This window comes from Trametes versicolor, assembly GCF_000271585.1.
Source record: "Trametes versicolor FP-101664 SS1 unplaced genomic scaffold TRAVEscaffold_4, whole genome shotgun sequence".
Lineage (NCBI taxonomy): Eukaryota > Fungi > Basidiomycota > Agaricomycetes > Polyporales > Polyporaceae > Trametes > Trametes versicolor.
The window spans coordinates 1-24,633 of NW_007360324.1; the positions used below are offsets into that span (position 1 = coordinate 1).

At 57.5% G+C, this 24,633-nt stretch overlaps 11 protein-coding genes across 11 annotated transcripts; 4 read left to right on the plus strand and 7 right to left on the minus strand.

Annotated features, from left to right (window-relative positions):
• Positions 1–1,677: 1,677 nt before the first annotated feature.
• On the plus strand, positions 1,678–2,893 carry TRAVEDRAFT_18801 (kinase; the record flags this gene model as incomplete). Its single annotated transcript, XM_008037793.1, has 5 exons — positions 1,678–1,831; positions 1,888–2,118; positions 2,168–2,425; positions 2,481–2,671; positions 2,732–2,893. 5 exons carry the CDS (start codon positions 1,678–1,680, stop codon positions 2,891–2,893), a joined length of 996 nt encoding a protein of 331 aa, XP_008035984.1.
• A 171-nt stretch (positions 2,894–3,064) lies between these two features.
• Positions 3,065–5,422, minus strand: TRAVEDRAFT_120006 (N2,N2-dimethylguanosine tRNA methyltransferase; the record flags this gene model as incomplete). Its single annotated transcript, XM_008038310.1, has 13 exons — positions 3,065–3,215; positions 3,267–3,452; positions 3,514–3,596; positions 3,648–3,782; positions 3,837–4,005; positions 4,060–4,208; positions 4,259–4,310; positions 4,361–4,424; positions 4,477–4,592; positions 4,643–4,804; positions 4,862–4,950; positions 5,008–5,102; positions 5,164–5,422. The coding sequence occupies 13 exons, from the start codon at positions 5,420–5,422 to the stop codon at positions 3,065–3,067; spliced, it is 1,710 nt and encodes a 569-aa protein (XP_008036501.1).
• Positions 5,423–5,922: 500 nt separating this feature from the next.
• On the minus strand, positions 5,923–9,145 carry TRAVEDRAFT_45229 (uncharacterized protein; the record flags this gene model as incomplete). Its single annotated transcript, XM_008038034.1, has 4 exons — positions 5,923–6,050; positions 6,111–7,190; positions 7,245–8,268; positions 8,330–9,145. 4 exons carry the CDS (start codon positions 9,143–9,145, stop codon positions 5,923–5,925), a joined length of 3,048 nt encoding a protein of 1,015 aa, XP_008036225.1.
• Positions 9,146–9,769: 624 nt separating this feature from the next.
• TRAVEDRAFT_164339 (copper chaperone taha) lies at positions 9,770–10,468 on the minus strand. The gene is made up of 6 exons (XM_008038311.1): positions 10,431–10,468; positions 10,348–10,374; positions 10,255–10,284; positions 10,142–10,196; positions 9,972–10,075; positions 9,770–9,914 (listed from the first exon to the last, which is right to left on the minus strand). Exons 2-6 carry the CDS (start codon positions 10,348–10,350, stop codon positions 9,888–9,890), a joined length of 219 nt encoding a protein of 72 aa, XP_008036502.1. The 5' UTR covers positions 10,351–10,374; positions 10,431–10,468; the 3' UTR covers positions 9,770–9,887.
• A 408-nt stretch (positions 10,469–10,876) lies between these two features.
• Positions 10,877–13,307, minus strand: TRAVEDRAFT_119728 (amino acid transporter; the record flags this gene model as incomplete). Its single annotated transcript, XM_008038312.1, has 13 exons — positions 10,877–11,001; positions 11,063–11,125; positions 11,177–11,240; positions 11,333–11,422; positions 11,478–11,692; positions 11,745–11,862; positions 11,915–11,962; positions 12,017–12,250; positions 12,303–12,314; positions 12,369–12,574; positions 12,630–12,850; positions 12,905–12,947; positions 13,001–13,307. 13 exons carry the CDS (start codon positions 13,305–13,307, stop codon positions 10,877–10,879), a joined length of 1,746 nt encoding a protein of 581 aa, XP_008036503.1.
• A 681-nt stretch (positions 13,308–13,988) lies between these two features.
• On the minus strand, positions 13,989–15,044 carry TRAVEDRAFT_164344 (mRNA transport regulator 3; the record flags this gene model as incomplete). Its single annotated transcript, XM_008038313.1, has 6 exons — positions 13,989–14,079; positions 14,127–14,276; positions 14,326–14,541; positions 14,598–14,706; positions 14,768–14,846; positions 14,897–15,044. 6 exons carry the CDS (start codon positions 15,042–15,044, stop codon positions 13,996–13,998), a joined length of 786 nt encoding a protein of 261 aa, XP_008036504.1. The 3' UTR covers positions 13,989–13,995.
• Positions 15,045–15,351: 307 nt separating this feature from the next.
• On the plus strand, positions 15,352–16,456 carry TRAVEDRAFT_119601 (uncharacterized protein; the record flags this gene model as incomplete). Its single annotated transcript, XM_008038314.1, has 3 exons — positions 15,352–15,495; positions 15,567–15,765; positions 15,825–16,456. 3 exons carry the CDS (start codon positions 15,352–15,354, stop codon positions 16,454–16,456), a joined length of 975 nt encoding a protein of 324 aa, XP_008036505.1.
• Positions 16,457–16,614: 158 nt separating this feature from the next.
• TRAVEDRAFT_27724 (exosome complex exonuclease rrp4) lies at positions 16,615–17,914 on the minus strand. Its single transcript, XM_008037858.1, has 7 exons — positions 17,747–17,914; positions 17,592–17,693; positions 17,493–17,538; positions 17,357–17,446; positions 17,169–17,303; positions 16,916–17,113; positions 16,615–16,855 (listed from the first exon to the last, which is right to left on the minus strand). Exons 1-7 carry the CDS (start codon positions 17,833–17,835, stop codon positions 16,649–16,651), a joined length of 867 nt encoding a protein of 288 aa, XP_008036049.1. The 5' UTR covers positions 17,836–17,914; the 3' UTR covers positions 16,615–16,648.
• Positions 17,915–18,558: 644 nt separating this feature from the next.
• Positions 18,559–19,990, minus strand: TRAVEDRAFT_63713 (RNA-binding domain-containing protein). Its single transcript, XM_008038315.1, has 7 exons — positions 19,854–19,990; positions 19,743–19,799; positions 19,518–19,679; positions 19,406–19,462; positions 18,880–19,349; positions 18,717–18,814; positions 18,559–18,663 (listed from the first exon to the last, which is right to left on the minus strand). The coding sequence occupies exons 1-5, from the start codon at positions 19,948–19,950 to the stop codon at positions 19,249–19,251; spliced, it is 474 nt and encodes a 157-aa protein (XP_008036506.1). The 5' UTR covers positions 19,951–19,990; the 3' UTR covers positions 18,559–18,663; positions 18,717–18,814; positions 18,880–19,248.
• A 794-nt stretch (positions 19,991–20,784) lies between these two features.
• Positions 20,785–22,033, plus strand: TRAVEDRAFT_119655 (uncharacterized protein; the record flags this gene model as incomplete). Its single annotated transcript, XM_008038316.1, has 5 exons — positions 20,785–21,123; positions 21,179–21,323; positions 21,375–21,508; positions 21,569–21,820; positions 21,872–22,033. The coding sequence occupies 5 exons, from the start codon at positions 20,785–20,787 to the stop codon at positions 22,031–22,033; spliced, it is 1,032 nt and encodes a 343-aa protein (XP_008036507.1).
• Positions 22,034–23,362: 1,329 nt separating this feature from the next.
• TRAVEDRAFT_119121 (terpenoid synthase) lies at positions 23,363–24,599 on the plus strand (the record flags this gene model as incomplete). The annotated part of the gene is made up of 4 exons (XM_008038317.1): positions 23,363–23,567; positions 23,625–23,802; positions 23,860–24,142; positions 24,192–24,599. The coding sequence occupies 4 exons, from the start codon at positions 23,363–23,365 to the stop codon at positions 24,597–24,599; spliced, it is 1,074 nt and encodes a 357-aa protein (XP_008036508.1).
• Between the last annotated feature and the right edge of the window lie 34 nt (positions 24,600–24,633).

Sequence of the window (24,633 nt, forward strand, 5' to 3'; positions counted from 1 at the left end):
GGACTGCTCACCCCAGGTTCCCAGACGCAGGGCCCCGAGTTGGCAGGGGTACGGCCTCCCTTCAGACCCCAGGCAGGGCAATCGGGCGCCGAGCCGGTCGACTTCGCCTCTGCCAGTGCCGTTTCCCCCGTCACAGCCGCCGGTCCGCGGCGCAAGTCGTACAGCCTCCGAACACTCGAGAACTGGTTCGTATTCCGGCTCTACGCCCACCTCGGAGACCTCGAACAAGCCGCTGCCACGACCACGCACAGGCAACGGCGCGCACCCTTACGCGACCTCGCAGTTGCAACAGGCGCATGGGCTCTCCCCTATCGCAGAGTCGTTCTCGTCAGGGCGCAGGGATGCGTACAGGAACCTTAACGACTTCCGACCAGGCACGCCGTCCTCGCGCAGCAATCCCTCACTTGACGACCTGCGTCGGAAGCTGATTAAGTTCACGCTGCCCGAGGAAGGCAAGACCACGACATTAAACGTCGCCGATTGCTCCGGTGGCGTCGAGGTCTTGACGAAGGCGCTCAAGAAATTCGGAAAGCTCGGGCCGGAGAGCTCGGAGTCCGTCGAGTCCGACGATGGGGGGCTCAGCGTCGACGGTTGGGGCGCGTTCTCGGAGTGGGGGATGCCTGAGGCGCAAAGTACGTGTGCTGTAGTAATGCCTATATGTGCAACACAGTCTGACAATAGTTTGCAGGGAGTCCGCTTAGCGAGGCAGAGATCGTGGAGTTGTGCCACAAATCCCCAGACGATCCAGCGCGCGTACACGGCTTCACGTTGCGCAAGACACTACGGGCGAGACGCGGATACGGCTCTCCCTCACTTACCGTATCGGACGAGGACGAAGATCCGCTCGACAGGGCGTTGGCGGCAGAGCCTCCGGTCTACACGAAGGCGATGAAGCGCGCGAGCTCCGTCAGCATCCTCAGCGGGCTCGGCGTGCCTATCCCACCACCGAAGACGGACGTCGCAGAGCCCGAAGCGCAGGCGTCGGGGAGTCCAACGAACAGCCAGAAGGGCCCGAACAAGCTGCGCAATTTCTTCGGGCAGCGCCCGCCGAGCGAGTTGATCACAACACACCTCGCCGCGTACTTCCCGTTCACGGAGAAGAAGGTGCTGGAGCGCACGCGCCGCCAGAGCATGATGCGCCAGAGCGGCGTGCCCGGGCGTCGGGACAGCATTATCTCGTTCAGCATGCCGTCGCAGTCGCGCTTCAGTGTGAGCACGCTCGGCTCGCAGCGCACAGCCTCCCCGCGCGCGTCGATGTCTTCGTCGTCTATGACCGCGGTCGAGCGCGCGCCGTCGCCGTACTCGTCCCAGGACTACGACGACGCCGAGGCACCGAAGATCGAGGAGCCGCCACGATTGTCGCTGTCCACGGACGACGGAAACTCTGTCGACATCAACGTACCAGATGTCACGAGCCCGCACCTGCTGCCACCAGTGGCCTTCCCCTCGGAGTCGCTGTCAGAATCACTCAACCTATCTGACAGCCAGGGCTCCATCCGCTCGTCAAGACGCCTCTCCACTGCGTCGAAGCGGATGAGCTATATCACTGAGCTGCGCAGCAAGCGTGACCGGTCGGATACCGCCAGCTTGATGACAGTCGACGAGATTACCGCAGAAGTCGAGAGCAGACAGGAGGCCGCGAAGTCTGGGGACTCGGATGAGTGGACGAAGGTGGACATGCCTGATAACGCGGACCGCGAGAGCATACGGGCGCCTGAAGACGAGGAGGACGAGGAGGAACTCAGCGAGGAAGAAGAGGAAGAAGACGAGGAGGGCGAGGAGACGGCCACGGATGAGGACGAACCGGGCAAGGCTATAACGTCCACAAACAGTAAGCGGCTTTATAGACGGGATCGCCACAATGCGAGACTGACAGCGTCCTTCCAGGCGAACGTACAATTAAGTGGATCAAGGGCGCACTCATCGGCGCTGGTTCCTTTGGAAAGGTCTACCTTGGCATGGACGCCGCCACCGGTCTACTCATGGCTGTCAAACAAGTCGAGCTGCCCACGGGTTCGGCTCCGAACGAGGAACGGAAGAAGTCCATGCTCAGCGCGCTCGAGCGCGAGATCGAGCTTCTTCGGGACCTACAACACGAGAACATCGTCCAGTACCATTGTAGGTATTCCCACTCCCAAATATGTTCCGCCGCTAATTGCGCTTGTAGCTTCTTGTATCGATGACGACCACCTCAACATCTTCCTGGAGTACGTTCCGGGCGGTTCGGTTACCTCATTGCTCAGGAATTACGGCGCGTTCGAAGAGCCCCTTGTACGCAACTGGGTCCGGCAGATTCTGCTCGGGCTCAACTATCTGCACTCGCGTGACATCATCCACCGCGACATCAAGGGCGCAAACATGCTCGTTGACAACAAGGGCGGCATCAAGATCTCCGACTTCGGCATTTCCAAGAAGGTCGAGGACAGTAAGTGACCGAGATTCCAAGCTGTCACGAACCGCTCCTGACGTTGCGGCGTTAGATCTGCTCCCTGGTCACCGCGCACACAGGCCTTCCCTGCAAGGCTCGGTGTTCTGGATGGCGCCCGAGGTCGTGCAGCAGAAGGCGTACACCTTCAAGGCCGATATCTGGAGCGTCGGCTGCCTCGTCGTCGAGATGCTCACGGGCGAGCACCCGTGGCCGACCCTCTCGCAGATGCAGGCCATTTTCAAGGTATGTAGATCCTCGCGCGCAAGTTGGTAGTTCGTACACGGTGGCTGACGTGATGTGCAGGTCGGATCGGCGAAGGCGAAGCCCACGATACCCCCGGACATCTCTGCGGAAGCGGTCGACTTCCTCGAGAAGACGTTCGAGCTCGACCACGAGCTGCGGCCGTCGGCCGCTGAGCTCTTCAAGCACCCATGGGTCGCGAACCAGCCGTCGCCGTTCGGCTGATCTCCGCCCGCTCGCCCGTGTTTTGTTGTTACGCCCTCTCACGCGCATGGGCCCGGCTCCCTATTTTATATCTAGCAGCATATCTAGTCACGCAGGTCGGGTGTGTTTCTGTACTTCTTCTCGGAGTCATGCTTTGTAATACGGTCGAGCTCTGGAATGTCATCATGTTGTTCACTCGTCGCCCTCCTGCTCCCGCTTGCGCTTCGCCGCGGGCTTGGCCCCTGGGCCCCAGTTCGGCGCCGGGTTTTGCTGGTAGCGGACGAGTTTCACCTTTGACGACGCAGTCACCGACTCTGGATGCCGCTTGAAGTTGGCCTCCGTCCTGCGAAGGGTGAGCACAAAAACATTTACCCAAAAGTGCAGAGTAACGCACCTCGCCTCTTTGCCGAGCAGTACACGAGTTGGCGAGTTCTCGGCCACCTTGTCCATCCTGACCGGATGCGTTTTGACCCACGAGCGGAAGATGTCGTGAATGTCTGTGTACGTAGCGGTGGTTTTGAGTGACCCTGCACAGGCGTGCGAGCGCGATATCTTGTGGCCGGCGTTGAGCAACGCCGAACTGCACAAAAAAAGCGGATAAATCAGTTCTCCGAGCATGGTCTCCATTGCAAGGCACATACGCGGTATCATCCAAGCTCGGGCATATGCAGTGGAAATGGCTTGCGATTTTCGAAGGCGTGAAGTAAAAGGGAGTCTCCAACTCCTATACTCGAGGTCAGTCTCTAAACCCTCGTTACCGCATAGTGCGACGGACCTCCTTCGCAACCGTAAGCATACCCTTCATCCTTGCGGAGGTACCGTACTTGTCCTCATTCTCTTCCACGTGGCTGAGAACGCTGGTGATGAACTCCTTGTTATGAATGGGTCCCGACCACATCGGTCCCGCCACCTAGTGAGGATTGTTAAGACTATCGGAACTGGATAGGACATGAGGCTCACTCACATGGAGGGCAGAGTTGCACTCCGGACACCGCTCAGACACAGGCGGGCCTGATTGCACCTTGAAGTGCAATGATGCGTTACCCTTTGCGCTGACCTGTTCGGTCACGCGACCCAGGGGCTGCTCATAGAAAGACTGGCAGCCGCTGCAAACATGGTATATCGCGGTCTTGCTACGATGTCAGTTGTGGTGTGAATCGACGACGTTTAAGCGGCGCTGGGCATACCTGAACGCTTTCTTTACCTCGATGGGGGAGGTATATACGCGCACGAAAAGACGCACGTAGAAGTCGATCGATAATGACAGGAGCGGTTGTATATAGCGACCGTATCGTGCCGCGGAGGTAGACAGCGTATGGAGAACGAGACGCAGTGCCTGCGAAGATATGTGAGGACATTAGTCCTGAACAAGAACGCTGCACGTACCGCTTCATGACAGTACTCAGCCTTGACGGGTGCACCTCCGTAGTTTGAGAAGCTGTGAAAGTGAGCATTCTTGCGGATTATATGAGACGCAGATGCACCCACCATTTTTCGGGATAATTAATGGTCGCGAGAACTGACATGTCTGTACATGTTACGCAAAGCAAGCCTACATAGCACTGTTAAACCTGCTTTGTACATGCCCTGTGCGAGAGACAAACCTCCGTCATTTACGCACTGCACAGCGCCATCGATGAACGGTGCTGCGGTGCCATATGGATCCAGGTCGACGACGTCCACACGGTTGCGTTCACTCCGGTGGTTGTACATTAAAGCGCTGTGATTCTCGGTCAGTATCCCGCCTACCGCGTCGTGCTTTCGACTTACCATGCATCACCTTCGTTCACGCGAACCTTGGCTGGCCGGACCTTGGGCTTATCGCCACTGCCCTCTTGTGCAGGCTCCTCCTTTTCGTGCAAGTCATTGAGTTCGATGTTCCGGCGCATAGCTTCCACGGCAGCAGGTGATAAGTCGTTTGCGATGACATGTCTGTTAGTGAATCAGAAGGTGTAAATATGGTGTACTCTTGAACATGAGCGTACGGACTTTACGAGAGGGATCTCGTGCGCATAACGGATCGAGCGTAGACCGGTCGCGGAGAGGGCTTCGAGAATGATGAACTGCTGGGGTTTGAACTGAGAGAACGTTAACCATTAGGGGGTTGTACTCTCTCCGATGCTGCAACCTCTCACCTCTGCCTGAGCCTGTGGTTTCGCGACAGCTTTCGAGGCGTCCTCTTCCGGGACAGCCGCCTCCTGTGGTGCACCAGCCTGCGCGTCCCCCTCAGCTACACCACACCCCTACTCGCATCCATGAGCGCACCCGCCCCAGTCAACCGCACGACTCACTCTTCAGCTTCTTCGCTTTGTGCCCGCCGCCGCCCCCACCCGCCGCCTGCCTCGCGCGGCGCTCCGCCCACTTGCGCTCCTTCTCCGCGGTCGCGGTCGCGCCCCACGTGCGGATGCACGCAACGCTCAGGTCGCGGTTGAACTCCTGCACCGGGTTCAGGAACGTGTCGTTGCCCGCGGCCGGGAGCAGGATCGCGGACGTGTTCTCCTTGTGCAGCGTGAAGCCCTCAGGCACCGTGAAACTCGCCGGCGCGCTCATAGTTCGCAGCTGCTGGTGAATGGCAAGGGTTCGCGAGTGTTTAAGGTGGTGGCACAGAGGCCGAGCCGGAAAGAGGTGGAATCGGGAAAGCCTGAGTACGAGCAGTTTTGCGGCGGGCGTTCAGTAGAACCTGCTCCAGAATTGAGCAGGGATAGACGCCCGCGCCCGCTCATCTTGTGCAAGTACTCCTAGCCGCGCGCCTGGTGGATAGGCGGCCCCGAGATGTAGGTAACGACGAATAGCGAAACCCTGACACGCCTTGCCGGGAGTCTAGCCAAAGCCTGTGTTATTACCGATGCACAACTGAATGTGTGTAGAGATACAGTGTTGTATGTATGCAGCCACCTCTCGAATGATTAACTACCTGTCTATAAACCAATGGTCCGAGTGCGACGCAGGGAAGAGTCCGACTGTCCAGTGAATGAGCGACCGACCCGCGCTGGCGGGCCATAAACGAGAGAGCGGGAAGAGAGAGCGTCCGAGTGCGCGGGTCCCAGGGCTCAGTACGAGAACTCCTCCGAGAAGAGCGTGATCGAGCCGCGCATATCGCCGCGCCTAATGCGCCCCGGGTTGATCTGCGCCGCAATAACCTTGCGAATCATCGCGTCCAGCGACGTGGGGCCGCAACCTAAAACACGCGTCAACAAATCGCCCGCAGCAGCACACATAACGCAACGAATATACTCACACGCGACGGCTACCGCGCCCTTTGCGCGCTCGACCTCGTCTGCCAGGATGCGGTCGAGCTTCGGCTTGCCCGGGCGCGCGCGCTCGGCGACGATACCGACGTCGTCGACCTCCGTGTCATCGAGGTCCAGACGCAGCTGCTCGCGCACGGCCTCTACGTCGCCACTGGGCACGAGCGCCGCGAAGCTGTCCGTGTCCGTCCAAACGCTGAGTCGTGACCGCGACCCGAAGCGCGACGCGGGTGTGATCGGCGTGTCGACAGACTGCTCTGAGAGCGCCTGCGACACCCGCCGCGACGCCGGGGTGCTCGCGCCGGCGCCGTAGCCGAGAGCGGAGAGGTTGCGCGAGTGTCGTGGCGAGGACAGTCCCGTGTCGCGGAACGGGTCGATGAGTGGATGCGCGCTATTTGGTGTGGCTGTCAGAGGTGTCGCTGTTATCGGTGTGAGGGGCCCGCGAGGGCTGGGAGGGGCGTCGGTAACGTTGATGTCGAGGTTCGGCCGCCGTGAGTTACTGCTCGCGTCTGTGTTGATAGGGGGTAGGGACGCGCGCACGAGCTGTGAGGAGGACTGTCCGGGGCTGTCGAACTGGAGCTCTGTGGCCTTGTAGATCAGCTCGTGCTTCGCCATGACCGCCATCGTCATCCTGCGTGTATTCCGCCGACGCGCCCTCCCCTCCTGCTTGACCGAGAGGTTGAACTGGGCCTCCCCAGGTAGCGCAGTGTCATTGTCGCCCTCGAAGTTCGTCAAGTCAAGGATGTGCTCTTCGTGGCCGAGCTCGCCTTCCTCCTCGTAACCGCCAGTGTAGTAGCTCAGGTCGACGTCGGTGTCTTCTCCGCTGTCTTCCGATGAGATGGACGAACGGGGGCTTGCTTCCTGGACGAAGACGGGGTGGGGAGGCTCCAGCTCCACGTTCTTCTCCGTCGGTTTCGGCGGCGGAACGAAGGATATTCGGGTGGGCGCTGGAGCTCGCTTGGGTGGGGGGACGGGCTTCACGTTCGTCACGAAAATGTCGATTTGGAGCTCGGACGTCGGCACGATATCCATGCATCGTCGCAGCACGGACGCGCACCACTGAACGTGTCCTGATTCGCATACATTAGCCTTATGCGAGAACCTCGAACAGACAGTGCACTTACCGAATTCTCGAACTAGCCATACAAACCGCACCCGAGTAGTCTTGAATCCGGGTTGCCCAAACCCGCCCTTCTTGCCTCCAAGGAACCGCCCGTCCCTTCCGGCCAAGCACAGACAGATGTACTGCAGAACCGAGAGCGCATAACTCACGCCCGACCCTCCCGCGACGATAAGAACGCTGGAATACTCGTTCCAGTGAGCCCGCGCAGACGACCCATACGGCCCGTCCACACAGGCGCGCAGCAGCACGCCGCGCCTGGGCATCTCGCAGCGTGGAAGGCCCTCGTCCCTCCGGAACTGCTGATTGCGTCCGGTCATGATTGCAACCGTGTCCCAGAGATCCTTCGTCCATCCGTTTTTCGCACGGATAAGGAAGACGAGCACCCTGCCGTCGGCCTGCGCGTTCTGCTCATCACAGATTGACGCCGCCGTGAACGGATGGGTGGTGAATCGAGAGATGGAGGGGGCGGATATCAGGAAGTGTTGTCCGGGAGTCCAAGATAGGTAGCCGGGGGTGACGATGCGCAGACGCACGGTGTGCCCAGGGAGGAGCTCGGCGTGCGCGAAGCCAGGAGGGGGGATGTAGTCTGTCGGCAGCGATAGACCCATTCCAGGAGTGAGTTCCAGCGACGAGGACGGGGGATAATGCGTGAGCCCCACGGTCGACCCGGACGCCGGATTTCTGGGCAGCGAAGTCTTGCCAAGCTTGGGAGGGTACGGTGCCTCGACCTTCTGATCGTTACCTCGGACGCGTGAAGACGTCTTGCGCAGCTTGTTGGACGGGGAAGGCGCGGCGCTGCCCAGGTACCCGTTCGTGTACAACCACCAAGTGAAGCGCCAGGTACGCTCGCCAAACCAGAGTCCCAAGGCTGCCCAGCACCACCACCAGACCGGCGGATGGTGGAGCGCCGACATGATGAGCGTAAGGGGAACGAGCAGGACATGGAGGAAGTAGAAGGCCTCATAGTGGGCCCGCCTGAGAGGAGATATAGACAGCGCAAAGAGCAGGCACATGCAGCCAAACGCCTAACAAAAATAGATGAGCATTTTTAGACATTGCGAATGGAAGAACCGCCTGGCAACGCACTGTCCAGGCAAACAGGAACTTCTCGTAGCCCCAGGCGTACGTGTATGCCATCTTGCCCGTGCTTGCCCGACGCTCTATGCACAGCTGCACACTCCAGAAGGCGACATGGAGAAGAGTCAACAGGAAGATGAGACGCGCCGTCCATTTGTGAAGCCAGAGCAGCTTGTCGCAGTAGAGCTGGACGAGGAAAGGGAGGGAGAAGATGGCGAATGGAGGCGACTTGAGGGCGAAGAGGATGCACAGGGGGAAGAGAGTGAATGCGATGAGTCCGGTGCGATTCCCGGTGGTCCACCAGGCCTTCGGAATGGTGTACTGTGGCATGTACTTGTAGTAGTCGGACATTTCATACCGCTTAGCGAGCGAGGTGGTAGCGGAGGGGTAGTCCTGCAGCGTCCATAGCGTAGAACCCGGCGCGAGGTAGTCGGGGCCAAGGAAAGTGACAAGCAACGTCGCAACGACTATGACGCCGAGCGTGAAGATTTGTGCGTTCGCCGGGAGAGAGAAGGGCTGCCTGTGCGGTTGACCATTCGCTCTCGCAACGGCTAAGCTATGTTTCTTCCTCCATGTCCGGCGACGAATAGCCCACTTGCTCCAGAGAGCGCCAAAGTAGGTGCCTCGAAGGTGGAGGTGGTGCAGAATGGAGAAGCCGAGTAGGACGGCGACGAGGGCGACCCAGAAGATGTAGGAGTATATGCGACTAGCATCGCTCAGGACATGGACAGTGAGGTAGGCTGTCACGAACTCGAGGTCATTAGTGTAGGCGGGCGAGGCGGGGTAAGCAGGCCGTGATGAAGCGGTCGCGGTCGCAGCAGCCATGCGAAGAGGGAGCCCTGCAGGGACCGAGTAATGAGAGAGTGTGGGCGGAAGGGGGCGCAAGAGAGTGGTTACGGACCTGGACGAGTTCTGTATGTTTAAACGCGTTGAGGACCGAGCCGCAGAGAATCTAGATGGAGACGGGTTGTTCCAGGAACAGGCCTCTTGGCCCGATTTCTTTTGGCGATCGAGAGGCGGGGGAGCTGTGGCGGGGGAACAGTACAGTCGTCAAATTGGGGCGCCTGCGCGGGCTGCTGCGGGGGAGGTGTAAATATTACTGGGGATCGTGAGCGGTGCAGAGTGGTGTCATCGTGCGCAGCTCGCGGTCGCGGGGAGAGAGGACGCGAGTGGGAGGAGAGAGAGAGGGAAGAAGAGGACAAATCCGCTGGGCGCGACGGGTCTCGAGTGGGCAGCCCGTCGTCCGTTCCTCGGCATCGTCATGCTCTTTCTTCCGAGATCCCGATCCAGCAGCGTGCGCGCTCCGGCTCGCACAGACCCTGACCCGGCCGTCGGGTACCCTCCCAAATCAGCCTCGGCTGCTCCACTACGCCTCGCTTGCCTGGCTCACCGGCGGCCGCCTCACCGCATATCACTGCACTCGCTTCGACCGGCTGCCAACGTACTCAACGCTTTCGAACACGGGAGCCTATCTTTCCAATCTGAATCCTACACATCAAGAACCGCGGGACATCCTGAGTTTCGTACATCCCCATCGTCGAGCAAGACGCATAGCAACCGCACACGATCATACCACCGTCTCTCCAGAGAGGATCTAAGTGAGTCTGCGTGAGCCTCGGCGAGCCGCGCCGCCTTATCCAAGAACACCCACCTGCTTGCCGGTCTTTGCGATCTTCGCGTGAAGGTCGTCGTACGGAATCGTGCCCTTGACGAGCACCTCCTGCTTCTCCAGGCTAATGTCGTACTCCGCGACACCTGTCCTCCCCCGTTCGCCGGTCACCTCCCATCCTGAACCGCCCGAGGCTCGATAAAGATACGCACCGTCAGTCTTCTTCAGCACGCGATCAATCGCGCCTGAGCATCCGGTGCAGGTCATCTATAATTCCCCCCGCTCAGTCATCCCCCCTCGGCTGATTATGATGACTCGTCATCACCTTCACGTTGAACTTGTAAGTGTGCTCGGACTGCGCGTAAGCACTTCCACCGTCAGTCGTGCTCTCCTGTTCCTTAGAAGCAAGCGGACCCACCATGGTGTATATCGGTTCAAGAGGCGGGCTGCGGCGATCGATCGTTAAGACACGCCTCCACGCCTTGCCAGCTGCACACTTACGGATCGAAGGGAGAGGGGGGTGCGGAGGCAGAAGGACGTAGAGATACAGCAGATGTAGAGAGGTGCGTATGTCGCCGAGCTCGTATTTATCTCAGCGGCGACGGCGCCATCGTGATCAATGGCGCAACAAGCTCACACATCCAAGATATCGCGCGGAGAATGCCGACGGTAGCTAAGCCGACGAATAGCTCGGTGTCGATGAGCCTCATCAGTCAGCATGGCTGCGGTACTACTTGGTTAGGGCCTAGCAGTAGGCTCTGTAACGCAACTTATGTTCCGGAAGTGTTTGGGCCTCACAGCTCTATGTCAGATCTTACCAATCATAGGGATAGAGGTACGGCCGAAACCATCCGCATCCAGAAATATCAGCCACAGTTACCTCGCAGCACCTGTGCGGGAATGCGTCTATACTCTGAACGACCCATCGTGTATGTTTAACACGCCCGTCATCGCGCGGGCGTCCGCGACTCCTCCATCTCGACGTTCTCGTCCCCTTCCGTCGCCACCGCCTGCCACCCCGCGCCAGGCGTGGGTCTTCCCCTTATCCGCGATGCCACGCCCGAGAAGAAAGCTGTACAGAAAGGCAGAACGTCGGTAAATCCGCTGCGCAACCATTCAGCGAGACCACTCACATTGCGCCCGTCCTTCGTTCCGATGCGTGATGTAATACAGCGGTACCCCGGCGAGCACGAAGCCTGCGAAAACGATCAGCGCCTGTTCCAGAATGCGCACCAGTGACGACGAACCTAGTACGGCGATGGCTTCCAGAGGCGCAGCGATTATGGGCATGCACAGTAGGAAAATGCACACCTGCGGAAGGCACGATAGAGTTAATATTAGCGAAGGCTCGCGCAGTAGTCCGGGGGAGGCGGTGGCGGGGGCGGATGAACGGTCCCACTTACTGCGCAAAAAACCAGCGGCGTAATGATCCACGTCCGGTATGGCCTATGCAGTGTTGGCTCCTTGACGCGCAGGATCACCAGTCCTAGAACCTGCAACTCCGCAGCTCAGCTTTTGCGCTACACCGCGCTAGGATTGTTGACACACCGTTAGGAAATAGAATGCCCACGACGCGACTACGGCGAAATTGATCAACGATCGGAACCCGCCACCGATGAGGATGAACATCGTCGTGAGCGCTGCGTTCAGGCACATGGCGTTGAGGGGGGTCTTGAGGAAGGTGTTGTGGCGGCCGAAAAGCGCAGGGAGGTAGCCCTCTTTCCCGGCGACATAGATTAATCGCGAGGACGTGAAGAAGGACCCTACGAAGAGGCGATGAGCGAGTTGAATTGACAGCCATCCCGCGACACGTACCGTTCAACGCGCCAAAGCAGGAGAAGGCCACCATTGCAGCGAAGATGACGCCGCCTATTGGCCCGAATAGCGCGCGTCCGAAGTCTATGGCGACAGTGTTGCTCAGGCCAACAGTGTTCTGTGACTGGCATAAGGTTTCGGACGAGGCGGAGTGGGACGAGAGCATTCACCTTGTCTAGTACGGTGAAGTATGCTACATTCGCCAGGATGAACAGAATCTGTCCTGACATTTGAGCAACTCTTCGGTCTCAATTCCGTCCGGTCAGACGTACCATGACCACAACCATACTAGAGTGAATGGCGCGAGGGATGTTCTTCTCCGGGTTCTTCATCTCTCCACCCACGTAGTTGGCCTGGTCCCAGCCGTCAAACGCCCAAAGACCAGAGTAGAGCGCCAACGCGTAAGCTGAGGGACTTGTACTCGAGTGCTCGAAAAGAGGCTCCGTGAACGACGTGGAAGCACGTCCTCTCGCTAGTTGTACTAGCCCCAGAACCGTGATGGAAACCTGTTGATAATTGGTTTCAATGCCACTTAACTTGCAACCAGTGTCTGCCCACCAATGCAATTATCTACAAGTCGTGAGCAGCTTGTCCACTACGGCAGCCGGGGTCTTACTAGCTTACCTTGACAGTCGTAAATACTACAGCGGCGCGCGTGCCTAGTGTGGGCGTCGCGACGCAGATGACCGAAACTACCACGACGGCGGCGACGGCGGTGAGCTTCGTCGCCCAGACCGGGATATCATCCGGCGAGACCTCAGCACGGGTACTATGCCAGAAGAGCCTATTAAGATACTCGGCGAAAATTAAGCTGATGACGGCATTTCCCCCTGCATCACTGTATTAGTTACATGCCTCGCGAGACGGGGAGAGAGAGGAACCGACCTGGTTTGAGGGCGGATATTGCTGTCCAGGCAAAGAGATATGATACGAGAGGCCCGTAGGCATATTGAAGGTACGCTTGCGCTCCTCCGTTTACGGGTATAGAGGATCCTAGTTCTGCGAAACTGCTCGCGCCGGTCCAACCCAGTACGCCTGCCGCGAACCAGACCAGTAGACTTGCTCCGACGCTCTGGGTATTTGCTATCACCACGCCGGGTGAGGAGCTATGGACACCGTCAATTCAAACGCGTCGGTGGACGATGCGTAAGCAAACGCACAAGATGCCTGAGCCGATTTGCAGCCCAACAATTAGGGCAATGCCTGACCCCACCGTGGTTCACACTCTGTTACGCATCACAAGACTGAAGACGCACCATTGACCAAGCCCAGCCGCTTCTCGTGTGACTCCGAATGAATCTGGTCTGGTTCGCTCAAGCTCGAGCTGAGTGGTAGCAGGTCATGCTGGAAGTCAAATCCGGAGACAGAGTATGACCGTGGCCGTAGCGGCCGAGTGGTTTCTGCTAGCAGTGGTCCGTCGGAGAGTTCCAAGTCCCGCAGAGAGTCATCCGAGTCCTCCGAGATGCGGCTCGAGCGTATTGATGGAGAGTATATTGGAGAGATAGCGCTCCGAGGTGACCTGAGGTTGTCTAGTAGTGTCGCGTTCGGAGTAGAGGATGTCATAAGAATCCGTCGAAACGGCTAGAGGCTCGTGGAGTACTTGTTAGGGTTGAGATGGCTGGTACAAATGCGACCGCCGTGTTATTCAGAATGGTCGTCTCAGCTCGTGAATGGTTGGAGGTCGTTTGCACCAGGGTAGTACGTGGGTGTAAGAGGCCAAGGTGCCGGACGCGTCGGATACACCGTACCGCACGGGCGCTTCGCAATACATGCCGAGAACGGTGTCACTGTCTGTTGTACTTACTATTTAGTACTATGCATGATGTAGTGACTACATACTTGGTTGATTCTGGTCATAACACATGCCCAAAATACATATATTGAATGCCTTGCACCCGTACTGGGAAACATCCCAAACGTGTTGAAACACTTGCGGCGTGCATCTCGTAAACGAGTAGCATACATGCGCATGGATTACTGACATGCCATGATCATCCGGGGTGCACTACGATGGCCGCTCGCAGCAGGACATCATACTTTGCATGGATAGCTGCTCCCTGTGGACGAGTGTCTGGATGTGTCCCGTAGCACAAGCTCGCGAGGAAGTCGGTGAAGCTTATTCGAAACTAACAGGCATCGGATCCACCGCTTCAAACTGAAACCGTGATCTTGAGTTGCACGGCTCACTTCATCTTCGCGTAGTGACAGCTCAAGCAGATAGTTGCAGGGAGTGCGGTAAACAGACCGAACGTCATGTATTCTGGGCTTTTTCGAGCAACGACTGAGCCATCACTGTGTGTATGTCTGCGCAAGATTCCTGGCACGCCTCCATGCACTGGGTGACCGTTAGAAATATTCGCGACATTGCCAAACCGAGCTCACTTTGATCGCCTCATCGGGCGCCATTGAGCCAGACTGCCATACGCTTGTAATTGTGCCGAGAGCAGGCAAACCAGCAAGCACTACGCTTCCGGAGGCCAGTTTGCTCTCCTCTTCTGTGGGGTCCATCCAAATCTCCTTGCCCACAACAGCCTGGGGAAAATTAAATCTACGATAACGTAGAGAGCAATGTTGAACTCACAGCAGAGCAAGATGCTACGAGACCGAGCATCTCTATGCCTGCATCTGCTAGCGCCACACTGGCCGCCACAGACCCAGCAGCGATACATCCCTCTATACCGTCGTTCTCGATGACGGTGACAAAGATATCAAGTGTCGACTTCGGAAGGAGTTCTAGTCTAACCGCAGAGGCCAAGGCTTGTTGTATCTGTACCGCGACCGAACGGTCCTCCGCATCCTATGCCGCATATGAGCATCATCGACGGTAGATTCAATCCGCCCGACCTGACGTACCCGGATCGGAACTCTTCGTTTTGTGCACGAGAAAGGCGCAAACTTGACTTCCACGTTCAGCCGGCCCTTCTCGTTATATACCGTGGTTTTGGACTGTCGAGGCCCGTACCTATAGGAAGCCTGGTTCATTCATCTTCGAGACAAAACGAAGAGCGCATGCATATACATACACTGCGCACGCAATCTTCGTCCTCTCTGTCTCAATATATGCGGATCCATTCGCCTGATTTATCAGGCCAGCTTTCAGATCTTCCCAGACCCGTAAGCCCATGCGCAGAGTTGTGAAGAAGAGTGCACACATATTGGCCGAATGTCCCGCGCCGCACGCCCTTTCCGAGGGGTGCCAGCCTTCCACCTCGTCTCTTGCTCGTCGTCCGCCTCGAATATAGGCTGATAACTCTCATCAGGACCGTTGATACGCCTCCGGTCGAAGTTGCTTTGAGCCATAGTGCAAATCGCGAGTTCAAGAGAAGAAGGTTCACGACCAAGCAGGGCGCCTGCTATATTCACGCTGCTACTCCGAGCGCTTGCTCTCAGCCACAACTCTCTGTTCTCCGGTCACGTCATGAAGGTCTCCTTCTCACTCAAGGGCAAAGCCCCAGCCAAACCAGCAGGCGAGGCCCCCGCGCTCAAACGCCCCGCCGCGTTTGCCTCGCTCGACGACGATGAGCCGATGGACGCGGCCCCCACCGCAGGCGGCAGCGACAAGAACAAGGTCGCCGCGAATAAGCAGTTCATCGCGCAGAGCGTCGAGATGAGCAAGGCGGCGAAGAAGCGCCTCGAGCAAGAGAAGCGCGTCGACTCGACCGTGTTCCAGTACGACGAGGTGTGGGACAAGATGCAGGAGGCGAAGGTGAAGCAGAAGGAGGCAAAGGAGGTCGACTCGAAGGAGCGCAAGGTGAGTGCGCAGTGCCGCGCGCACATACCCTGCCGTCCGTCCGAGCGCTGATATACTGAAGGTGTTTGCAGCCCAAGTACATTAGCGGCCTACTTACGTCGGCGGCGACGCGCCGGCTTGACCATTTGAGGGCCGAGGAGAAGATGATCCAGCGCGAGCGCGAACTGGAGGGCGACGAGTTCAAGGACAAGGACGCCTTCGTCACACAAGCGTACAAGGACCAGATGGCAGAGCTCCGGAAAGCGGAAGAGGAGGAACGGATACGCGACGGTGAGCCTACTATTACGCCTATGTCCCGACTGTTCGGTGTACTCATGCCCGCATCACAGAGGAGGAAAAGAAGAAGAAGGCGAAAGGAGTGGGCACAGGAATGGCCCACTTCTACCGAAAGCTGCTAGAGGAGTCCGAGCAAAAGCACGAGCAGACGGTCGCGGCGACCGAAGCACCTACAATAGGGCCGCAGGGCCCCTCGCAGAATCTCACGATCACGAAACCCGCCGACTTCACGCCCAAATCCGACGTCGAATTGGCACGGGTAGCGCGGGAGCAGGGGAAAGACGTCGAGCTCAACGACGACAACCAGATCGTCGACAAGCGGGAGCTGCTCTCCGCGGGCCTCAACTTGTCTGCACCTAATACGCGCCGTCTCGGGCTGCACAACTCCTCCAAGACCAGGTCGGGGTCCGCCGAACCGGCACAGGTCCATCGAGCGGTTGGGACCGCCGCAACCAGGAAGGAGATCAACGAGCGGCGGGCGCGGGAAGTCCAGCGACAACTGGAGGAAGAGCAGGAGCGTCTCGCGGCAGAGAAACAGAAGCGGGACGCGGAGAATCTCAGCCGGACTGTAGCCAAGCGGAACAACGAGGACTCGGTGAAGAGTGCGAAGGAGCGGTACCTGGAGCGCAAGCGGCGTCGATTAGAGGAAGGGGCCGTGGACACTGGCGCACCACCAGATTCATGACGAGAACCATTGCTCGTGTGCTATTGTATGTAGTATCTACTGGTTCATGTACAACTAGACGTCTGTGCCCATAACGGTACGCATCAGGCCACCCGTGAGATTTCGACGGAAGTCCCTGACGCGGGCTCGAAGTTATTGAAAAGGCTTCGCACAAAGGTTGGCGTGTGACGCATGCGAAAGATGGTTTTGTTATCATTGTCGTATGCCTACGCCGAGACTCGCGACAAGGTTTTCTCCCAACTCGTCACTCAATACGTCGCGGACATCGCTCTCCTGCTCGACCACCCACTCATACGCTTCTAGCAGTATGGTGTCCGACAGCGGGACGAAGTGCGCCGTGAGAACCCTGATGATGTTGCTCACGCGGGAGATAGCGACGCGGGTCGCGTCGTCAATTGTCTATCATCCCCATGTTACATTATCAGTAATAGGACTGGTGGGGGGGAGAATTATACTTACGTCGTTCCTATTTGAGTACACAGCCTCGGCGTCGAAGCCCTCCTCGCCTTCCTGCTCGCTTGCTTTTACGTGCTTGCTGACCCAGATGTACCCATTCAACCCGAGGATGAGGTCCACGCCGCAGGGCAGCGTGACAAAATGCGACTTCAGTCGCCGGATGAGAATGGGGGGAACGGCCACAAGTTGCCCATTTCGCAGCTAGAGAGATGACTCTGAGCAAAATAACGTGCGTGTGTGTAACGCGATGACATACCTTCCCGTATCTCAAGGAACGCGTGTGGAGAGACATCGCGCCGTCCGCGAAGAACGCTTGCACCTCAGCCACGAGCAGGTCGCCCTCTTCGAAGAACGTGCGCATTTGCAGCTCGTCGCTTTCGAGTTTACGGCGCTAGTAACAGGATCGTCAGTGCAGTTCGCGAGCTCCGTCATATATGTGCATACCTGCACGCCACCGGGAAGGTTAACTGACGAGAGCATAAGGACGGCGTCTTGCCGTGAGTTCGCGTCGACTTTCCATCGCCGCGGTTGCACCTGGGATGCATAAGAGGGCATACGCAAAGAACCATACATCGCTTACTTCAGTAATGCGACCTACGACGAGGTCACCAACCTCCGGGTTGTATCTGCAAGGAATACGATGTTAAAAGACAACTTACGCGAAACGCATATAATGTACCTGCTCCGCACTGAACGGACAGTGATGAGTTTGTTCACGCGTTCAACAGTCCCAGCTACCGATGCAATGACCTCCTCGCTGTCTACAAACGTTCCGTGCCCTCTAAATGTCGATGAGCATCACGCCGGCTGTAAACATTGCTTGTGTTCGCGTACCGCATGAACGCATGGGAGGATGTAATGGGCTCTCCAGGCACCGTAAGCCTCTGCACGTTCTCCTCAAAGTCGTCTTCATCGAGGTCCATTCCGATATCATCTTCTACATCAGGATGATGTCTTGTGCTTGTGGACGCCTCAAAGGTCGAGGGGAAGGATGCAAAGGAGATCATTGGAAAGGGAGGCGCGCGTTTATCTTGGTGGATCTTGTTGTAGGTGCCAAGCAATTTATGTGAGAAAAGCGCAGGCGTGTCGCTTTCGCCGGTCGTAGAGGAAGTGTAGTGAGGCGAGAGGTGGAAGAGCGAGTGAAGCCGACGCGGAGTACGGCGTCTCAGGCACTGAGGCAGGAGTTTTGAGCAGATCTCGATCTGAGATCTCGCGTGAATGACGGCGCTTACCGAGCGTAAGTCCTCGAGCCACAACGCCCACGACGACCTGCTCAATCTCCTCTTCCACCGTGTTCTGAGAGGCTACGATGTCTTACTACCCACCGCACCAAACATCTGGAACGACGTATCCCTATGCGAGCTATCATCCTCAAACACCGGGCGCGTACGGCCATCCTCCGACACCCGGCGCGTACCCAGCAACAGGGTACCAGCCATACGCACCTGCGACCGGAGTGACCAGCTACGGCGCTGCTTGGCCGTACCACCATGGGTACAATTACTATCCCCAGCAGCACCAGCAGATACCCGCTACCGCTCCCAAGCCGGCTGGCACGACGACCACGCAGCCTTCAACTTCAAGCACGCCCGCACCGGTGACCGCTACCCCCGCTGTTGCTCCCCCTGTGGCACCTCGCCAGCCTGCACCATCCACGTACACGTTCTCGTCTTACAACAGGGACTCTGCCCCTTTCAACAGCCGGAGTGCTCGAAAGGGATCGAGCTACCGGGGGATGTTTACCAAAGAATGTACGTGTGGCGCGTTCTGAGGCTCCTTGTACGCTGCTGAACATACCTCGCAGTGCGTAATCTCATGTACGGCTTCGGCGACGACCGAAACCCAGCGAACGACACGGTGAACGTCATGGAGGAGATCCTCATTGAATACATAGTGGACGTGGTGCGCGAAGCAGTCAACAAATGTGACCTTTCCAGGCCGATCATGCTGACTTGGTCGCTCTTTAGTGCCAGACGGCTTCTTCCGGCGGCAAGAAATCGCGCCTCTCGATAGAAGACCTCCGCAGAGCACTGTCGCGACCAGCAGACGCGAAGAAGCTCGCACGTATGGAGGAGCTCTTGTTCATGCAGGAGGACATCAAGCGGGCACGCGCTCAGTTCGAGGAGTCGGAGATGAACCCTTCGGGCTCATACCAGCCTTGATGATACCTCACGACGCTTTTCACCCTTGTACTTGTAGTGTAGTGTACCAACGGACTGTCAATACTTATGATTTGCTGCAGAGGAAAAGCTTGGCGCCCGCCATGGGGTTTGCTGCATTCAGAGCGAGGGCGATGAGTGCGGGCCAGTAGTCGTACAAAGCGGAGAAAGCAGCATTTACTCCTCCATGGCATTCTCGTCTTCATGCCCTTCTTCGGCTTCGCCCTCCTCACCTGGTGCGCCACCTCCAGCGGCCGTCTGGGCGCGCAACGCGTGACCTTTGAACAGATTCAGTAAGAGACGATCATGCGGGTCATACAGGCGAACGACATACCTCCACTTTCACCGAGGGGTTTGACGTTCTTCTGGAGCCATTCTTCGGATTCCCAAACTGCGGGGAAAGCGTCAGCGTTGTCGGCAGAACCTTGGAGGATAGCTGGACATACTAGCTCTGTTGCCTTGGGGTTGAAGAGGGCCCTTCATAGGCCGGGCGAGGTTGACCCTGAGCACCCGACCATTGAGTTCGTTGAGGTCCATGTTGTCGATGGCATCCTGGGCATCGGCCGGCGAGGAGTACGTCACGAAGGCGAACCCACGATGTTTTGAATCTGCGTCCATGCGGATACGTCAGCTATATATACTCACACGGTGCCAGCGCAACATGGACTCGCCGTTAGGGTGCGAGGGATTGGACGGTGCGGTCGGAAGTTGTACTTCAATAACGTCACCTGTCCGCGCGGGATGTAAATAACACGTCCGAAAATATTAGAAGGAGCGCGTACCGAAGGGGGAGAAGTTCTCGAGGATGACGGTCTCGTCTACGTCGTCGCCGATGCCCCCGACGAAGACGGTTTTCTTGGATTTTGTGCCTTCTTCCATTAGGCCGTGAGCGTGCTCAACATGGCAGAGCGGACGCTTGCCGAGGTTCCCACGTGGGAGTGGTTGCGGCTGTGTGGACGAGCGTTTGGTGCTGTGCCACCTGCTCGCCCTGCTCGTCCTCCGTTCCGACCTGCCTCGTTCCCTCATCACCGCGCCCTGGGTCTGTGCCGTCCCTGGGAACGCCGGTCCTGTTTCTGCAAGTGCTTATTTGCTGGCTCATCCTTTCTCCGCGTCCTCCGAGCTCGAACACTGCAAGTCCGCGCGTCTTATCCCGAAAAGGCACGGAAATCTCTCGCTGGGCTCGGTCGGCGCCCCCCTCCCGTCCTGCCTGCATGCCGTGCGTGTGTGTTCTCGCTCTCTTTCTGGCTCTAGCCTCCGACTTGTTCTCCTGAAGGCAGAGAACACGACAACCGTCTGCCACACCCAACACAACGTTCCATTCGCCGCGCGCGGCCATCAGCCACGTCTTTCGCGTGATCCTGGCCCAAGGACCCGAGACTCTACTGCCCCACCTTATCTGGCAAATCGTTCGTATGATGCACTGGTGGGCTCTGCACCTTAATGAGCAACAGCGCCCGCCGGCAGCGATGGTCGCGCTACCCTCCTGTCATTCCGCTGACTTCTCCGACATCTCTACCTCCGTGCTCGATCCCTCCTTTCGGGTTTCTGTCTCCACGAGTTCTCACCGCTCCTCGCCCCGCCCAGTGACTTGCTATCGCCGCCATCTCTCCAAATACAGCACTTAATTCTCTGTGCTTCCGAGTCCATGTCTCCATAAGAGCGTCTTGCTGGGCGCAGTGACTCGAGCTTGTCCCTTCCGAGCGCTACTCTATGATGGCACCACAGTCTCCCCCGCGTTCTCGCCGTCGCACCTCGCAGAGCTCTTCTGGAAGCTCGAGCAGCTTTAATACCTCCTCGTCATCTAGTTCTTCCCAGTCCTCCTTGGACGAGGATGCTGTCAATATGCGCGTCACGCCGTACTGGTGTGCGTATCGCTGTGTCATCGAGAGCCGAGGGTTCCGGCTCGACACCTACAAGGACGTCAAGGCCTGGTATCACGAGTACTGGGCCAGCCTCGGTTCCCAGGGCCATACCGTGTCGATGGATCTGCCAGGCTACATCCGAGCGTGCCGCGGCAAGGATGAGAATGAGCTCTGTAGGGACGATGGGTTGGTATGTGCGCTTTCATTGAGTCACTGTGGCGGATACACGATGCTTACCGTTTTAGCCGGAACGTTTGTTTCGCGGAACCCAATGTTCCTCGGGTGTGAAGGTCGTCATCAAAGCCGTACATCTGTATAGTCGTGAGTACGATGTCATCCGGCATCTTTCCAGCCCCACCCTCAGAAGCCATCCTATGAACCACTGTATTCGTGAGTACCCGCATGTGCCCGAAATAAACACATTACTCATGCCAGATTTAGCGGTGCTGGATCTCATCGAGGTGCCAAGAGACAACCTCGCCTTCATCGTGATGAAAGAATGGTCCGCACAACTAGTCGCCGATACCCCCTGCAATCTTGGTCTTTGCCTGAGCGCGCTACGCCAATGTATAGAAGTGAGTCCCGAAACGCCACTCTTGTTTGCTCCACGCAGATCAGCTAACCTCTTTCTGCAGCACATCGCCTTCATGCACGCACAGCACATCGCACATCTAGACGTCTCCTTACGCAACATTCTCACGGACTACAGGGGCAATTACGCTTGCATCGATTACGAACTCAGCACACGATACGACGGCGTCGCCACCCCCCGCATCTCTAACGCTCGAGGCACGGAGATCCCTCCAGAACTAGAGCGAGGCGAGTGCAGCGACCCATACAAGGTCGATGTATACGCGCTGGGCGTTCTTCTGCTCAGGGCGATGGAAGTGAGTAGTCATACGCCGCTTCTCTTCGGGCTCCTATTAATAGCCCGGCAGCTCACAGGTTACGACGTCCCGGAGCTCCACTCCCTTGTCAAGCCCATGCTCTCTCATCGATTCGAGCAGCGTCCTACGGCGCATCAGGTGCTCATATCCTACAACGCGATGGTGGCGAGGATCCACCCTTCGAGATTGCGACTACTTCCGCATCAGTCATGACACGCTCCTACGTCTGGTGAACCGGTATACCTTACCTTATTTATCTGCTTCCTCAAACACTCGCACGCCCACGAACCTACTGTAGAATCTTATTGTACATAAACCAGTAGATACTACACACAATCACACGAGCAGCGTGGTAACCGTTATGATTCTGGCGGTGCGCCCGTGTCGATTTACTGAGTCCTCGATGTTCCGCTTCGCCACAGTCCGGCTGAGAATCTTCTGCTCCTGCCTGCGTTTCCGAGTCTCAGCGCTCAGCCACGAGGCGCTCCTGCTCTTCCTAGCGCCACCGCAAACCGTACACTGAGCACTTGTGAGTGATCGATATCCTTCCTGGCCTTCCTGGCAGCGCATATGCGCACTCCCGAAGTCCAAACCTGACGGACTTCCTGTGATGAAACTCCCGTTGCATCGGAGCTACGAAAAGTCGAGCGACATATCTGCTGACTTGAAGCAGTCATGCAAGTATAGGCGACCCAACCAAGAAAAATCTGCTGACGGTGCCCCCAAGACTGAGATAGGCAAAACCTCGAGTATCTCAGTGACGTCCACATGTACACCGCACGCCAACATTTGTGCGAAGCCTTTTCGACAACTTCGACTCAGCCCGCGTCAGGGACGTCAAGACTCTTCGTCAACGGGACTCAACGGCTCGACATACTGAGCTCACTAGCAGTTTTTCTACCGAGAATGTACAGGACCGGAAGGCGCCAAGGACTGGACTTGTAGGACATAGGATACCCTGAAGGAGGTAGGACCTGCCACAGGACATATCGTGGGGTGCTGTTTTCTGAGGTGGTAAATGTTCTGCCTTACTCATAGGTAGGACATCGTGCTTCACCGCGATGCACGCCGGTGCAACACATCCGTGCGAACCCTTTGCTCTGACTCCGATCCAATTCTGGGAACGTCAAGACTCATGGTAGATCGCTTGGACGCCGATGAGTACTGGTACTGTTGTTCCCGCCGCGCTTGTGCTCACAATATCACTGATAATACCTATAACAACCTAGATGTCAAGGATCCACGCCAAGCATCAGCCGATTGATGCGCACCTGCCGCCGTGTCGGCGGCGCCGGCCTCGAAGTATCGGCGCAATGGCAGGACTGGTCGACGCCAAATCTCCGGCGGCGTCTCATATCGATGGTGCACAATGTCGGCGGCTGGTCCTGGACGTTGGGCTGTAGACATATTGCCGCTCTTGCCCCGACATGTCCAGTATAAAATCCTCCGCATGGGAGCTCAAGGATATCGATAGCTTGGGTCATCACCCCTGCAGTCTACTACCCGCACGACCGCCCGACTTTCAAAGCATTTCCTCCGCTCATGGCTCAGAGATATCTCCACATCCCCGATATCATGGCAGCCTGGCCATGGCCACGACGGATCCACCCTATGTACGAAGAAGTCTCCGCCGAATCGAGCGCATGGCTCAAATCGTTCGCCCCGTTCACGCCCGAGTCGCAGCATGCATTGGACAAGTGCAACATAGGGCTACTTGCTGCCCTTGTATACCCCGATGCATCACGAGGTTCGTGCCGTCGAGCGTGGTTTTATGTAGAATTATGCTGATGATGCGGCTCTGGAGCAGAAACCTTGCGTACCAGCACGGACCTCATGAACCTACTCTTCGTCATCGACGAACATACGGACGTCAAGCAGGCGCCAGCCGTGAAGGAAATGGTCGAAATTCTCCTCGACGCGATGCACAACACGCAAAAGCCTCGTCCGGTGGGTGAGCCTGTCTGGGGAGAGATCATGAGAGAGTAAGCAGCTCAATGCAAAGTCTTCGCCCCACGACCCTCCTGACTTCATATTGGTAGATGGTCATCGCGCTGCCTCCTACCTGCCACCCCGGAAGCGGTCTCCCATTTCCACAAATCATTCGCCAATTATCTCGAAGCGGTCGCCGTGCAGGCTGAAGAACGTTGCAGCGGTACTGTCCGCTCTATCGACAGCTTCATTACAATCCGCCGCGAGAACAACGCCGGTCGTCCATCCCTCTTTCCGTGCGAGCTTCATTTGAGCATCCCGGAAGAGGTCTTCTACCACCCATACGTCGTGGAGATGCAGACATGCGTTATCGACATGATCACCACGATCAATGTAAGGCGTCCGCGCCAGCGTTTGGATACCGGATCTGACATCATTTCAGGACATCCTGTCGTACAACAGAGAACAAGCCACTCAGACTGACGACTACAACCTACTCACGGTCGTCATGCGGGAGCTTGGCGTAGACCTCGACGGCGCCGTGGCGTGGGTCGTCGATCTTCATCACAGCATCGCAGCTCGTTTCATCGAGGGACTTAAGCACGTCCCCTCCTTTGGGCCTGAGGTCGACACGCAGCTCCAGGAGTACCTGCAGAACATAGCCAACTGGCCGCGCGGTTCGGACAGCTGGAGCTTCGAATCGGGGAGGTACTTTGGGGAGTGGGGTTTAGAGTACCAGAGGACGCGTCGAGTGCCTCTTTTACAGAAGAGTAAGCGGGACTTACAGTCGAATGGCAGGGAGGTCCAGATCTACCTTATAGAAGCCCCGGCCCAACCGACCCCAGCGTAGATGGTTAGGAGACGTGATTTGATCGGCTCAAACT

Excerpts from the sequence above, each read along its gene's own strand:
- TRAVEDRAFT_164339 (XM_008038311.1), bottom strand. Across the intron at positions 10,197-10,254 it reads CTTACAAGTTCAACGTGAAG|ATGACCTGCACCGGATGCTC; the intron begins GTGATGACGAGT and ends GGGGAATTATAG. Across the intron at positions 10,076-10,141 it reads CGTGCTGAAGAAGACTGACG|GTGTCGCGGAGTACGACATT; the intron begins GTGCGTATCTTT and ends GGGGGAGGACAG.
- TRAVEDRAFT_27724 (XM_008037858.1), bottom strand. The coding sequence starts at position 17,835 with ATGGACCTCGATGAAGACGACTTTGAGGAGAACGTGCAGAGGCTTACG. Across the intron at positions 17,539-17,591 it reads GTCCGTTCAGTGCGGAGCAG|ATACAACCCGGAGGTTGGTG; the intron begins GTACATTATATG and ends TATTCCTTGCAG. Across the intron at positions 17,447-17,492 it reads TCGTAGGTCGCATTACTGAA|GTGCAACCGCGGCGATGGAA; the intron begins GTAAGCGATGTA and ends TATGCATCCCAG.
- TRAVEDRAFT_63713 (XM_008038315.1), bottom strand. The coding sequence starts at position 19,950 with ATGGAAGAAGGCACAAAATCCAAGAAAACCGTCTTCGTCGGGGGCATC. Across the intron at positions 19,680-19,742 it reads CAATCCCTCGCACCCTAACG|ATTCAAAACATCGTGGGTTC; the intron begins GCGAGTCCATGT and ends GCATGGACGCAG. Across the intron at positions 19,350-19,405 it reads ACCCCTCGGTGAAAGTGGAG|GTCACGCGTTGCGCGCCCAG; the intron begins GTATGTCGTTCG and ends ATCTGTTCAAAG.